Here is a 13,641-nt window from a genome sequence, read left to right on the forward strand (position 1 = left end):
TTGCCGTCCATTGATGGCCAGGTCTGGACGGCGGGCCGGGGCGGCCGGCGCGCCGCCGCCGCCGCCGTCGCTGCCGCCGCCGCCGGCGCCGCTCCAGAGATGCTGTAGGCTGGTGGCGCGCTGCAGGCTGAGCCTGGCCGGCTTGCGTGGTGGCCGCGGCTTCTGCAGTGTGGCCGCTCCGCCCAGCCTCTCGCCAAACAGCTGCAGCCGCTGCAGCAACGAGCGCGGCCTCGGCCGGGCGAGCCACTCCGAGGCCAGCGGGCTGGCCGCGCGCGCCGCGCGCCGGAGCGGGCCGCACCGGCGCCGCTCCGTGCCGCACCGCTGCCGTTCACCGGTATGGTGGCCTTGTGCGGGCCCCGCGCGAACACTGGCGAGTCCTCGCGAACCTCGGCGCGCGCGTGGAGGGCTCCCTCGTGGGTCCGGCAGGGCGCAGGGGTGTCTTCTTCGGCCGCTTTCACGGTGACCAGTGTGGACTCCTGGGCACAGCTCAGGCTCTCGTCGGTCACTCCTCGGATCTTGTCGAGAACTCCTTGCATTTGTTGCACCTAAAAAACACGTCACGGTTTGACGACGAGCTGACTATCTTAAACAAACAGACGCAGCTCTCTTAAACGGCTGATGCATATCAGGCACACACAGTCGATAACATGAATGACCATCACTTGACAGGCTTAACTCGTTCCAAAAAATATCATCAGTCAATTATAGATAACAAACCAGATCTCACAAACCTATGGGTAGACATTACTCGATAGCCTCCCGTATCTATACATGAGTTACTTATGACATAGTTTGCCTAGCATCCACATCATGCTCTGCCGTCCAAAGGCGAAAGTCATTATATAACATAGCACTGAGGCCTTTTTGCCTTTATGACCTGAGTGCTGGCTTTTATATCATTAAGCTTTCTGCACATCAGGTGTCGCTCTGTTTATCAGGCCAGAAATTACTGGGCGTCAGCACCGATTTCTAACGCAGAATTTTTTTTTTTGTGCACCGCTGCAAGTTTCACATATCGCGCTGTCCGCCCTCACTCGCTGCTCCAGCTGCTGAACGCGGCGCGCCTGCTGCTCGTTCTCGCGCGCGTACGCCTCGGCCTGGCGCCGGTCGCGCTCTTGTTGGCTGTGCAGCGTCTTGTTCTCCCGCGTCTTCTGCTCGAGCCGGCCAGCCAGCAGCGCTAGCTCCTGTCGTAAGGCGGCGGCTGCGCCGCGCCGGCCAGCCAGGCTGGGCGGCCGGCAGCGCACGGCCAGCAGCTGCACTGGGCTGCCGGCCTCGGCCAGCAGCTGCAGCAAGTGCCGGCCGGCTGCCGCCCAGCACTTGCTGACCGTTCACCTCCAGCAGCCTGCGACGGGGAAGGGGGGAGGGGGGGCTCGTCACGGAAGGCGGGCATCACGCGGCACAGCGCCAGGCGTCGGCCCTCCGGAGCTGGGCAGGGCGGTGGTTTATGGGGCAATCCGATAAAAAGCCTCAGTGATTGGACACGGAGTGAGTAAGGGCCGGAAACGACGACTGACTGTTGTCTAGTGCCCGTTGCCTGTGTATCTACCGAAAGAACGATGGTGCCGGATGGGAAGGTGGGATGGGGTTGTTGACTGTTGAGCGGCTCACAATGCCGTCAGCTTGTGACGTGCGACAGTCCGGTGTTCGTTAACGGACGTTCCGGTTGGCCTGCGATGGTCTGTGTAGACAGGGTAAACACTGGGCACACAGTACGGCGGGAGAGGAGAAAAGAAAGAGGGGAGAGAGAGGAGGGAGAGAGAGAGGGAGGGAGAGAGAGAGAGTGTGCGTCAGAAGGCAGAGAAAGAAAAATGAAACATGAGAGAGGAGAGGGCAAGACAGACAAAAGGACGGTGAGAGAGAAAGAGGGAAGATCGAGAGAGGTAGAGAGAGAGAGAGGGAAGGAGAGAGAGTGAGAGAAAGGGCGTGCGAATATAGAAGAGCAGATAACGCTAAGGTTATCTCGGGCCAGCGTCATTCAATTCCGATATCCCATTGAAAATATGTGGTCAAGCCATGGCAGTCACGTTCTGGAGGTGTCGTACACCACGACGCCGATTCGATAGCAACACCAGTGTGTAACATGCATTCACTTTGCACCAACACGGCATGGTTGGTACGCTCCACTTGCTACGATTCGATGCGGTGCCTGATGTATTCATTCCAAGGCTGTATACATGGCCAGTAGATGCCGTCCGGCAGCAACAGCGGTCATGCCCCCCGAACGGGTTACATTGTAACAGACGTCTGCTCGTGCTTCCCCCAGTCCCTGCTCATTCATGGTATGCGGTGTGTAAGACTGTGCCGACTCATAAAACACTCGATGCCACTTCTTAGTCAGCCCTGCAGCCGGAGCTCGCCCGCTCATGTCCCACCGGTTCGCACTACTCGACCCCGGCCTGCGTTGAACACGACCCGCCCACATCCCTGTCCGCTCGCGGCCCGCCGGTGCGCGCCCCGTCAGTTTGAGCTGACCCACCTGTCGCCGCTCCTCAGGCCGCAGTGGTCGTGTGCCCACTCCACCTGCACGCCCGTCTCCGGCCCGAGCTGGGTTAGCGTGAAGCAGGGCGCGCCGGGGTCGTACGGCACCGCCAGCGGGTGCAGCGACACCTCGCCGTGGCTCGGCAGGCAGCTGGCGGACAGCGCAGCGGCGTCATGAGTGCGACAGCCGCGCCCACGGGCTCTGTTGTGGCGTTCCGCTCGTGCGAGTGCGATTCGGAGATCGCCGATGACCTCGCTATACTGTCAAGCAAAATAAAATACACCGGAACGATTCTAGAAAGCCCGAGCAGTCGGCTTGTGTTACTGAACGAGTGCGCTATGAAGAAACGATACCATTCGGCCGTCAAGCTCGGTATGGTGCAAGCACGCGAAGTTCCGTGTTAGTGCTGGTGCCAGGACAATCATATTCCTCACTCAAATCAAACAACCGTGCGACGTCTAAAGAAATGGATAGAGTTCATCCATCCTCAGAATAAAGCGGCGCTTATATTGGAGAGAAAGGCGCACTGCGGGGCGCCGCTACGTAACCGGGCTGACGACACACCTGGAGAGCGAAATGGGTCGCGCTGAAGCGGCGCTGTCTTCGGCCCCCTCCAGTCGCGACTTGAGCCGCATGTGCTCCCCCTGCAGGTTCAGAATGTTGAGCTCCTCGGTCTCCAGGTGGTACTCCAGCTCCGCCCGGCGGATACAGTCGTCAATGTTCCGTCTGAAAGTTGCAGGAGCCTTGGGAATTGCAAGAAAAACTGAACAGTAGTTCGTCGGTTGCAATAAATGCTGGTGCAGAACTGCAATGGGCGCAGTGAAAGGCAGTCCGCAGCCGATGTTTTTGCCCGTTGACGCAGTGTCATGTAGTAATTTATGAGCGTCCAACGCACGTTTGGTTGCCAAAGACAGTATTTGGCATATTTGGTGGTTTGTTTTATCATGCTTAACCAAACTTGGCGTGCACGACGACCGGTGACGTCATCAATTATGAATCGTATTCCGAAAGCTTGCCTGACGCGAGTTAATTTGAACGCCGCGTGGGTGACGTGTCCGAGTGGTAGCCCACTGAGCTCCGATAGTGACGGTTCGATACTTGCTGCCAGCTGCGCTGTGGTTTCCCTCACTGCAATCGGGGTGGAACAAGGCGACTCGAATGGCCGTGGTAATGGGATCTATAACGAAATCAGCTAAGCTTTTTGTGCTTCGCGAATCGTCGTATACACTGGTGATTCATGCGTTCCTTTTCTGCGGTGTAACGGAGTAACAAATACTCAGCCAGATATCACGTGAAGTGCCTGCGAGTTGGCACGAGGCGCGTGCTGTAAGTGCTCGTGATGTCATGTATCCCGTTTTAAGCGTGGGACAGCGCTGCTGGACTGCTGGACCTCTGCGGCCACTCACTCGGTCGTGTCGATCTGCTCCAGCGTGATGCGGGCGTTCTTGACGTGGGCCCGCCTCCTGTCGATCTGCTGCTGCAGGTGCACCGATCGCTCCAGCAGCAGAGCGCGCTCTCGCTCTCTAGCCGCGCGCTCCGCCTCCCGGCTGGAGCGAGACTGGCACACCGCCAGCAGCTGGCTCTGCAAGCTGCCGACACCGGGTCAGGTCCACAACGGTCGGCCAGATGGACTGGAAGCACCGGGCGAGCCCAACAGCTGGCTGTGTAAGCCCCCCCCCCCCCCCCCACACACACACACCGGAGCATACCAACAACTGACTCTGTGAACCACTGTAAGCTGTTGACTCTGAGTTGACTCTGTGATCTGCAGGCAACGAGTCACACCAACCACTGACTATAATCCCTGGATGCCGACAATTGACTCTGCAAGCGGCAGGCACCAGGTTACATATTGCCAAACTCCGATAGAGCACGAGATGATGATTGGGGGCCTCATCATGAATCATGTGGCTCCCAGCCGGGCCCACTGTGTTAGCTCGCCTAGGCAGTCCTCATTCTGTTCGAACCTGTCCACTCGCCCTGGTGCTGACCAAATGACGTGGCCTACATTTTTCCCCGTCACTTCGACAGCTTCTTAATTCGTCGCTGTGTGTGTTGTACATTCCAATTGACAAAGGTGTCGACAAGATTGATGTGTGCTGATGACGTAGCCTATGACAAGAGCACCGGTACTGCTCACCAGAATGACGCTGACCCCAGCTGGCTCTCTGTTCGTGACCTGTTGCATTGCAAATCGTCAGTCGTATCAGTCGTATTAGGACCACTGGGCCAGGAAAAGGGTTTCCCGGACTCTAAGGGCGGAACTGGACCATAAATCCTCGTGAAAGCTTCTCCGCTTTCTTTCCATGTTGGCAGCACCACACGGATGGGTCGTTTACCATGTGCGGCGACGGACGTTTGGGTGATGCCCAAAGCACCTCTCGAAACACTGGCATCGTAAAGGCCAGGTGTAATCCGAAAGCACCGAAACATGTAACACTGGAACGCACAATGTCGCGGCGATAGCGCCTTCGTTGTATTTCCTGTTTTCCTCCCCCATCCCGCTACGCAGGCTGTCGGTGCGTTCGATCATGCATGCCGTCTTGACGACATCGATTGAAGGCTAACTCCTGTCGTGCGACAAAAACTTCATCGCGTTGTTTTATATTGCCTTATAAGCCGTTCTACTTCCATATTCGATGCATGATTCATGCAAACCAAGGAAGTAAAGTACGTATAACTGTGTCACGTTTAACGGTCCATCGGAAGCGTTTCGCTTGGTCAGTGAAAATCATGGTGCGACTGAGCAACCCAACTTTTACATGCACTTAGCTAACGGAACAGTACAGAGCCGTGCCAGTTATCGGAGGCAGGAAGTATGCTGGGTATTCGGCTGTGACGGGAGAGGGCGCCAGGCCGACAGCCGTTCGTCGGCTCGCCGCCAACTACCAGCTTGGTAGTTGACTTCACCAAGACCATCCAAGCGCGGCGCGAGCATTGCATGACCCCCGCCAATTCCACAGGTCAATGCAAACCCAAGTCCGGAAAGCGGCGCTTTCTCTCCACGACGATTCCGGCGCGCGCTCCTCGTCCCGGAAGTTTCAGGCCTGGCCATGTGACCCCGCCGGCCGTGCTCGTGACGGGACCGTGATCACGTGACGTCGTGACGCGCGGGGGTCGGCGGGCCGGTGACCCGTCCCTGGGAGCGGGGCGACGGCTGCCGCTGCGGCCGCTGTGCGACGCTCGTCTGCAGCGCGGGCAGTTATCGCGGTCATTACGCGGCCTGATAGGGCGCGGGGCACCCGCCGCACCTGCCGCCGCCGCCGCCACAATGGGCCATAACGTGGCGGCCTAATGCCAAGCCTGTCACCGGGCCTTGAGCGTAAGGCTAAGGCCACGGAAGATTGGATGATATGTAACACCATTGCCATTCTTTACTATCGGTGAATGCCATTCGTATTGATGGCATGCTGTTTTACTCAGGTTATGTGATGCCTCGATAACAAGCTTATTAGTTTATCAGTTACCTGGGACATGTATGTGCTCTCGTTCGCTGCCCATTGACACATCGCCCCACAAAACCCGAACAATAACACCGTCGTAGTGACCATTAATACATTTTGGATTACCCTTGCCTTGTTTTGTCGTGCACCGAGCTACGGGCGCTGCTACTGATAGTGACGACTGTTAGCTAACGGTAGACTGTCGCTGATCGACCGAGTGCTACCGGCCAGCCGGCTGTTCCGTCTCGACAGACGGCCAGCTGTCACCGATCGGCGCCAGTCCGCCGCCTCTCAGCGGCAGCCGTCGGGCCGAGCTTGCCGCGCCGCCGCCGGGCGCCGTCAAACCAGCCGGCGGGGCCGCGCCTCTCCAGTTCAGCAGGTCAGCAGGCGCTGGCCGGGCCGGCCCAACGGTCAACAGCGCCGAACGAGCGCCGAATACCGTACGGTCACTGATGCACGACGCGATTGTCCCACCTGGATATGAGCAGATCCTTCTGCTTCAGCGCGGCCTGGAGGGCCTCCATCTCGATGGCGAGATGGGAAGAGGCCGTCGCACAGTTCTTTGTCTCCGGAGCGAGATCGCAGGAGATGGTTGCGAGACCACCTGTCTCTCTAACGAGATCACAGGCGTCCCGGTTTGGATTGTTCGCGCTCGGGCGCGGGTCGGAGGTGGCTTTTCTAAAGTTGGCCTTTTCCGGAACTAGGCCACAGTTCTCCTTCGCAGCGCTGTTTGTATCCATGATGAGATCCAAAACGTTCGTTGCTTTCATGTGGTGGCTTTCCGTTACCTTCAGTTTTCCTACGGCTGCCATCTGAAAGGGATACAAATTAAGAAGTGTTTGAAATACACATGAGCAGCATACCAATGGGTATTAACTGGAACTGAAAACGGAGTTTGGAAAAATATCTGTCACAACGTGAGTCATCATCAGTGTCGGTGAGATCCATGGGGATCAATGTTGGTAAATCCTGTGAGGAGATAAGAAAGGACACACAATTTTGCTCTGCTCCTTTCCGCGCAAAGACGACACAATGAAGCGAATGCACATCTTTACTGGAGGCGGGCGAGTCTGTCACTCCCTCTGTCGTCCTCTCCGCTGGCTTCGTCCCTGGTGGCTGTACACACTGCTCTGTAAATGCAACCTATTTGAGTTATATGCGCGTTGTGGCACGATAGTGGAGCGATTGCTGTTTGAGACACGAGTGAGTACGCGAGCGTTCAAATGACGCGAGATCGCGCGAGCGCTCAAATCCGAACCGCTCGGATCTGGCAGCACTCTGCGCTCTGGCAGCACGCTGCTCCAGTCCTTACTAGCTTTATTTTACCAGCTACTGAAGGCAGAGCGAGCCGTGCCCGCCCAGCCACGGGTGGCGGCGCGATCGGCCGGCCGATATCGTTAGGGCGGCCGCTCGCCCGGACCCGGTGCCGGGGCTCGTCGGACGGTTCCAGGCGGCCCAGCGGAGGCCGCCGGTTGCCGACCAGCCCGCCCCACCCTCATTAGCCGGCCTGCCTGAGAGCGGCGGTGGCGTGCGCCGGCGCGCGGACACGATCACTGATTGGCCGGCTAATCCTCCGGGGTCAGACGGGAGAAAGAACGCCGCCCGACCCGCCAGCTTCCGGCCGCTGGCGCCGCGCGCGGCCCGTGGAATGTGGACGGGACAGGCGCGGCGGCGGCCGGCCGTCCGGGTCAGACTCCCACGCCGGCCGGTTCGGTGCCGTATGTCCGGCCGGGCGCTGAGCAGCGCAGGCGACTGCCGGCACCCCTGCCAGGCAGTCGCCTCTGTTGACCGCGCTGCTGCAGACGTCACGTCTCCGGCTGCAGCCGGTGGGCGAGGACGCGGCTGAAACCGGTCACCGGTGGCCGCGCCGTGACGTGGGCTGTCCCGAATTTGGGCAGGGGCCCGGCGAGGGAGGAAACATCGGCGTCACCAGTCATGCAGGGGCGGGCACGACCGCTCGGCTGGCGGCCAGCTCGAGAGTTCCAGGTCAGCGGCCGCGCGGCATTGCCTCGCCCCTGATGTCCCCGATCCAATGCAAACAGGGCGCAGGTTCGCTGGCGGTCTTTCAGTCATGGCTGTCATTGGTGTCGGTGCAGAAACGCTAGCCTCCCGCAGGCTGCACGTTTTATCGGTGAACTGAATCATTCGCAAGTAGTTTCTGTGTAAATGGAAGGACCGCCAAGTCTAGAGATCCAGCCCACAGACTGTATGAGGGTTGTGTGAATTATAACTGAGGTAATATAGAACACAATTATGGAACTCTGGAAACGGCAAAAATGGTTTGTTTCTTTGCGTTCGCTCTGCAGTGTAATGGATCGAAATGTGTCCAAGTCATCCAGCGCGACGGCTTGATGGTTTGGCATACACTCGCTTTAAACGTAATAAGGGCATTGCGACATAGTTGTCTGTGACCACTCTGCCAACTGACTCCCTCAATGGGTTAGATAGGCAGCAATTCGTCTGAAGTCGGTCACGTCATGCGGTTAGTTGGCCCTCCATTGGTGGTAATGGGCATAATGGTCACGGGTAGAGGAGCACAGATGATATCATCTCAATTTATACGCCTTTCGTAGGAAGTGGACCAACTGGATAAACGACTATCCACATCCCGCTGTAAAGCAAGACCAAGACACGCATCAAAATTCGGCGTGTTTTGGTGAGCATGTTTGCAGCCGATCAGATATGCATTCTGCATTCATATCCACTCATGTACATGGTGCTAGAACTCCCGGCTGGTTGATCTGGATGTGGCTGTAGAATCGCGGATTGGTCAATTGATCCTGATTCAACCTGAAATGGCTGCCACCGGTGAGGTCAAAACCTGGAGCCTTTGCTTCCGAATCGGTTTTAGAGCTTAACGAAAACAAACACACACAATTTACGGAGATTGCGCTGTTATGGTATGCACTCGAGTGTCAATGACTTTCATCAGGAAGTGCCTGAATCTTCGAAGTGGTGTTATGGATTTTGAAATCGTCTCCCGAAGCTCACGATTTCGTTGATTGCGTGTGTGTGTGTGTGTGTGTGTGTGTGTGTAGGTGAGGGGTTCGCATAGAACGCCAAGAGAGCGAGCTTTGCGCGTCAAAATTTGCTGTTTGCTATGGGGATTCTTTACAGCAAAAACACTTTCTTAAACTTCTTAATATGGTGAAGGAAGAAATTTCTTTAGACAGGGCAAAGATGTGAATACATGCTGAGCTTTAACGTCGACTAACTATTTGAAAAGCTGTGAATTAACACCACATTTTCAACGAACGCGCAATTGTACATACAGACAGAAGACTAGATAATGCGATCTAGGTGTTAGGTGTAGACATACGATGGTCGCTGTGAAAACGTGGATTTGGACAAATTTGAGGGCAGGGCAGCCGTGGCTGGCGCCAAGATGCCTCTTGTTCTTTGCTATTAAGCATAAAAGAGATGCCTCGAGATGAAGCAGAGGGACGTTTAATGCATTGAGTCTTCTACACCCAGTCCAATCCAGTCCCATATTTTTTAAGCTAATCTGTCCGCTTTCCATGTTTTCACAAGCGGAAAGCCCCATCCGAACCGACCCAATCCAGTTAAGCAAAAAGGACTTTTACCACCGAGACTGCAGGCCGGGTTAGTCCGTCTTCAACAAAAGGGAAATTTTCAGCTTTGGTGGCCCGACCCAGCCGTCACACACCCCGAAAACTAATGACTTTGCAACCGGCAACTGAAGGATCATATGGTTTTGAGCAACAATAGATCCACCTGTTCAGAACTTGCACTCGATACATTGCTGGGTTTGATGTGTAAGAGATTAATGACTTGTTTTTGTTGCAAAATTGCAATGCTGCCAACTCATCTTTACCATACGATCCACTTGAAAAACGTCAAGCGTAGAATTGCTAACAAAACTTAGAACACGAGTCGGAATCGTATTTAGATCTCGATGACCCGGGGACGCAGGAACGCGAAATTAACAGATACTAACGGAGGAGAACGCAGACAACCGGGGAGAGGCAGCAGGTTTGAGCAGGTGTGCAAACGGTCATGTGTTCCAGTGTATAAACCATAGACCTGCTCGTTTGGGACATTTTTAAGGAATGACATTGGATCTCAGCAACAGAAACAGAAGAAGACGTCCAGCAAACTGCCAGGAGAAGGCACAAGCACTGGCTACATCTCACTGATGAATCGCAAAAACTGCGACTCGAGGTGCGCCAGCCATCGACCGAAAATGGCCTGTCATATCTATTTCAAAGCCGACCTCGAATATCAGACAATGTGTTCTATACCGAGACAGCTTGGGCCACGGCAGCTACGAAACAATATATCCCTTTTTGGAAACAACTGCCATCCAGGATAATGATTCGGTCCTTCCCTGGTGTACGTTTATGAGCAGCGGCCCACTTCAGTTTACAGGTATTTTAGTTTAGTTTACACTCTATTTCGTCTTGGGGACCACCTGTGCTTGCGCGTGTGGGTGACGTCTACCGATTGGTTAGAGGACCCAATCAGTAGACGGTAGCCAACTTCCTTACTTCGGCTTGGGGTGATCCTCTACTAAGATACTGAGGCGTTCCTGCAGGTACCAAAGCTAGGCGCGTGCTCATCATGGACCCTGACTAGTCTCTTCTGCCTGGGTTTGGCGTCTCGCCTTCGAAGCTTGCGAGTTGGAGCATAGCTTTGTCTAGGGTAAGGGCGTGCCACGCTACGTGGGGTTAGTCCTTCTACCTGGGTATAGGGTGTCCCTATCTCCGGTTTGAGTGTTATCCATTCGCCTGGATCTCGGGGTGCTGTTCTTCTTCTACCTGGGTTTAGGGTGTCCCTATCTCCGGTTTGAGTGGTGTCCATTCGCCTGGATCTCGGGGTGCTTTTCTTCTTCGGTCTTGTGAGGCCCAGCGTTTGGTTTCTTGTGATGCGGACACTAATCGGGCCAAAAAAACATCACAATCCCACGTGCTTAGGGTTTCTGTGGCCTCTCGGTTGCCCACTGCGTAAAGATAGGATATTATAATAATATACTGATTACGGTTGACCAGATCGGGAATAAATCCCGCCTCAAACCAACTATCAAAGTTGTTATGAATACATCACGAACTGTGGCGTAAGCAGTCTATGTTGGCCGGTGACATTGATCCATGCACCTCATGATTGATTAGCAGTGCATGAGTTGGTTGTAAGCGACTGGATCGATGGTTTTCCCATTTCTAGCCGTAGATGGTAGTAACATTTCGGTTCAAACGATGTATCAACGCCAAACTTGGCACACCATCACATATAACATTGCTTGCTCCTTGTTCCGTTGCTCATGCAATTACAAATGTAGCGATCGGGATAATCTATTGCAGGTGCTGGTTTTACACGTGCCAGACATTAAACTGCTTCAAAACGTATCCCGTGTTTCGCCGACGTCAAGATAATAACTTCCCGATCGCCACTTCAGCTGCCACCACAACAGTCACCACACCTTGATGGGCGAGCGGTGCGCAGTGCAGCTCACACTGGTGGCGTGTGGGATATCACCGCCAGATCTCGCCAACAGCATGTCACCAGTGTTCATGCGCACCGCGCCCCTGGCAAGTGGGGGGGGGGGAGGTTCATGGTCTTTCCTGCAAGAGGCCCACCCAGGATCACACTGACCTGGGCTGTCGAAGACCTGCTCCGATTCGATGACACCGTGGTCGATGGTTCAGTTCCAGCTTCCGCTGTCCGACGGCCGCTGGGCACGGCTGGGCGCGAAGGTAAGCCAAGTTCGAACGTCCAGCCAGCATCCGACGGCTGTGGCCTGCTAGTTCGGCACAGGGCAAGGTCACAGTGGCAGTGTCAGGTCGCCTCTGACGCTTTCATAGCTCAGTACTCCGGGAGATGAGGTCGCGGTTCGAACCGGTCGCAGCGGACAGACCACAGCCTGATCTCGAAGCGCTGCTGGACCGCGCTCCTCCTGCCGTACCAACGCAGCCAGGTCGGGTCGGGTCACCGTCGGGCTGCGCACCGGCGACACCAGGTCGCCAGGCGGCACTGCCTGCGTCGGGCTCGCCGCGGCGCTGGCTGCGACCGCGTGCCGTCCACCCGTCCGACTGCCGGCCGCCGCCGCGAGAGGAGGTCAGCGCCCGGTCGGGTCGCTGGCGCCCTCTCCCGGAGCACGCCGGTCACGGCCGACACGGGCCACGCTGCGCCACCGTCGCTGGGTCAGCCGAGCCGCCGCCTCCGCCAACGGTACTGCCGAACGGGTCATGCGGAGCGCGGGCCGGTCCGGCCGGGTCGGGTCGCTCTGCAGGCCCACTCTGGCTAGGGGCGGGATGTGGACGCTGAGGGACCGGCAACGGCTGGCCGACAGAGGCTCCGCGTGCCGTGAGCGACGATGGCGGTCACGCTCTCGCGGCGGATGGCGTGCCGTGTCAGCAGTGGCCGGATGTCTCACCACGTGTTTGGACCAGTCCAGGGAGTTTTAAAAAAATGGTTTGCACCACTGCACCGCGCAAGACAAGACTGATTTACAGACAACGTGCTGAACGCAGCCACACCATGCTCGTGTCAGGTCGCCCCGTTCCGCTTCCGGCCGCCGACATTTGCTGTAAAGTGACCTGGCATCCGATGAATTTGGTAAACAGGGGAGCAGGTCTCATCTGCTGCGGGAAGGCGTCCCACCTGCTCCCTGAGCAGTGAAGGGACTTTGTCTAGCGAGCCAGCGTCCATTCCCTTCAGTTAACTGAAAAACAAATATCGTCACCACCGAGAGCGAAATGCCGTTCCGGTCGTTCACTGAATTGACGAAGATGTTGACATTGATGATATCTGAACTGCAAATCCCCTGCCTTATAAAATGCGACGTTCCAGGCTATTGGCTGTGATTATGATTACAACCATGATTCACCCAATGACCATGATTGCTACTTCTTTTTTAACAAAAAGGAAAGTGGGCGACGAAAGGCGCGTGGGCACGCAAGGACGAGGCCACGGGAACTACGCGTTTAAATGTGCCAAAAATGGGTGAACCAGATTGACTTCAGGACTTTTGTTGTACATGACTGATATCTAGGATCTTGCGACCAGAAGCAGAGGCCTTTGGATCGCGCGGACACACAGCTGAGTATGGTCACTAGGGAAGTCCCGTTCGTCCCGGAAAAGATCGAGGGTGATTGTTTGCGAGATCGGCCAGTTGTCGTGCTTCAGTGCAGCTGACCGGCACCTGTCGCGGTCCTCTCAGTCCGTGCCGCGCCGGCTGAAGCCGTGATGTTTCCCTGGGTGTCCCCAGTACATATCCCCGGGCAGCTCAGCGGCGATGTCGGTACCAACGCTCGGCGCGGCACACTTCCCTAATGCCCCGCACCGTGCCACGCCTCACTTGAGCCTCCGAAAATGGGAGGCTCTGATAAACGACCAAACCGACGGGGTCGACACGGGCCGGGTCATGTTCAGACAGCCAAGCCCGTCAATAGGTCACATTAGGCATGTATGGCGAACCACGTCAGCTCGTGGACTGATCGGAAAGTTGTCCTCAATTGGTGACGAGGTGCGCTTGAGCATCACATTGCCTGAGGTGACAGGGGCTCCTCAGCTGTGATGAGCGGGTGCGCTTGCTAGCAAAGCAGTTATGTCCCCGAATCGTGACATTTGGACAGCAATCATGGTTTTAGGAGCGCATGTTTAACGCCGGTGAGCTCGAAGGCCTAGAAATGTAAAACAGATGGTATGTAATTAAGAGATGCTTGTTTGAGAACACCGTACTGCACAGCTTTCGATGTCAAA

The 13,641-nt window shown here is 56.1% G+C and overlaps 1 protein-coding gene across 1 annotated transcript; it reads right to left on the minus strand.

The window, feature by feature from the left end:
• Window positions 1–1,177: 1,177 nt before the first annotated feature.
• Window positions 1,178–11,722, minus strand: LOC119113073 (uncharacterized). Its single transcript, XM_037237394.1, has 6 exons — window positions 11,533–11,722; window positions 6,397–6,734; window positions 3,886–4,068; window positions 3,044–3,205; window positions 2,477–2,629; window positions 1,178–1,184 (listed from the first exon to the last, which is right to left on the minus strand). The coding sequence occupies exons 2-6, from the start codon at window positions 6,732–6,734 to the stop codon at window positions 1,178–1,180; spliced, it is 843 nt and encodes a 280-aa protein (XP_037093289.1). The 5' UTR covers window positions 11,533–11,722.
• Window positions 11,723–13,641: the final 1,919 nt, after the last annotated feature.

This window comes from Pollicipes pollicipes, unplaced genomic scaffold (genome assembly GCF_011947565.3).
Source record: "Pollicipes pollicipes isolate AB1234 unplaced genomic scaffold, Ppol_2.1 Scaffold_7261;HRSCAF=8764_pilon_pilon_pilon, whole genome shotgun sequence".
In the NCBI taxonomy this organism is placed as follows: domain Eukaryota; kingdom Metazoa; phylum Arthropoda; class Thecostraca; order Pollicipedomorpha; family Pollicipedidae; genus Pollicipes; species Pollicipes pollicipes.

Bases quoted from the DNA above. Each gene is read 5' to 3' on its own strand.
- LOC119113073 (XM_037237394.1), bottom strand. From the start codon at position 6,734: ATGGCAGCCGTAGGAAAACTGAAGGTAACGGAAAGCCACCACATGAAA. The intron at 4,069-6,396 runs GTGGGACAATCG...CGGTGTCGGCAG, and splicing joins AAGGATCTGCTCATATCCAG to CTTGCAGAGCCAGCTGCTGG. The intron at 3,206-3,885 runs GTGAGTGGCCGC...TGCAACTTTCAG, and splicing joins GAGCAGATCGACACGACCGA to ACGGAACATTGACGACTGTA.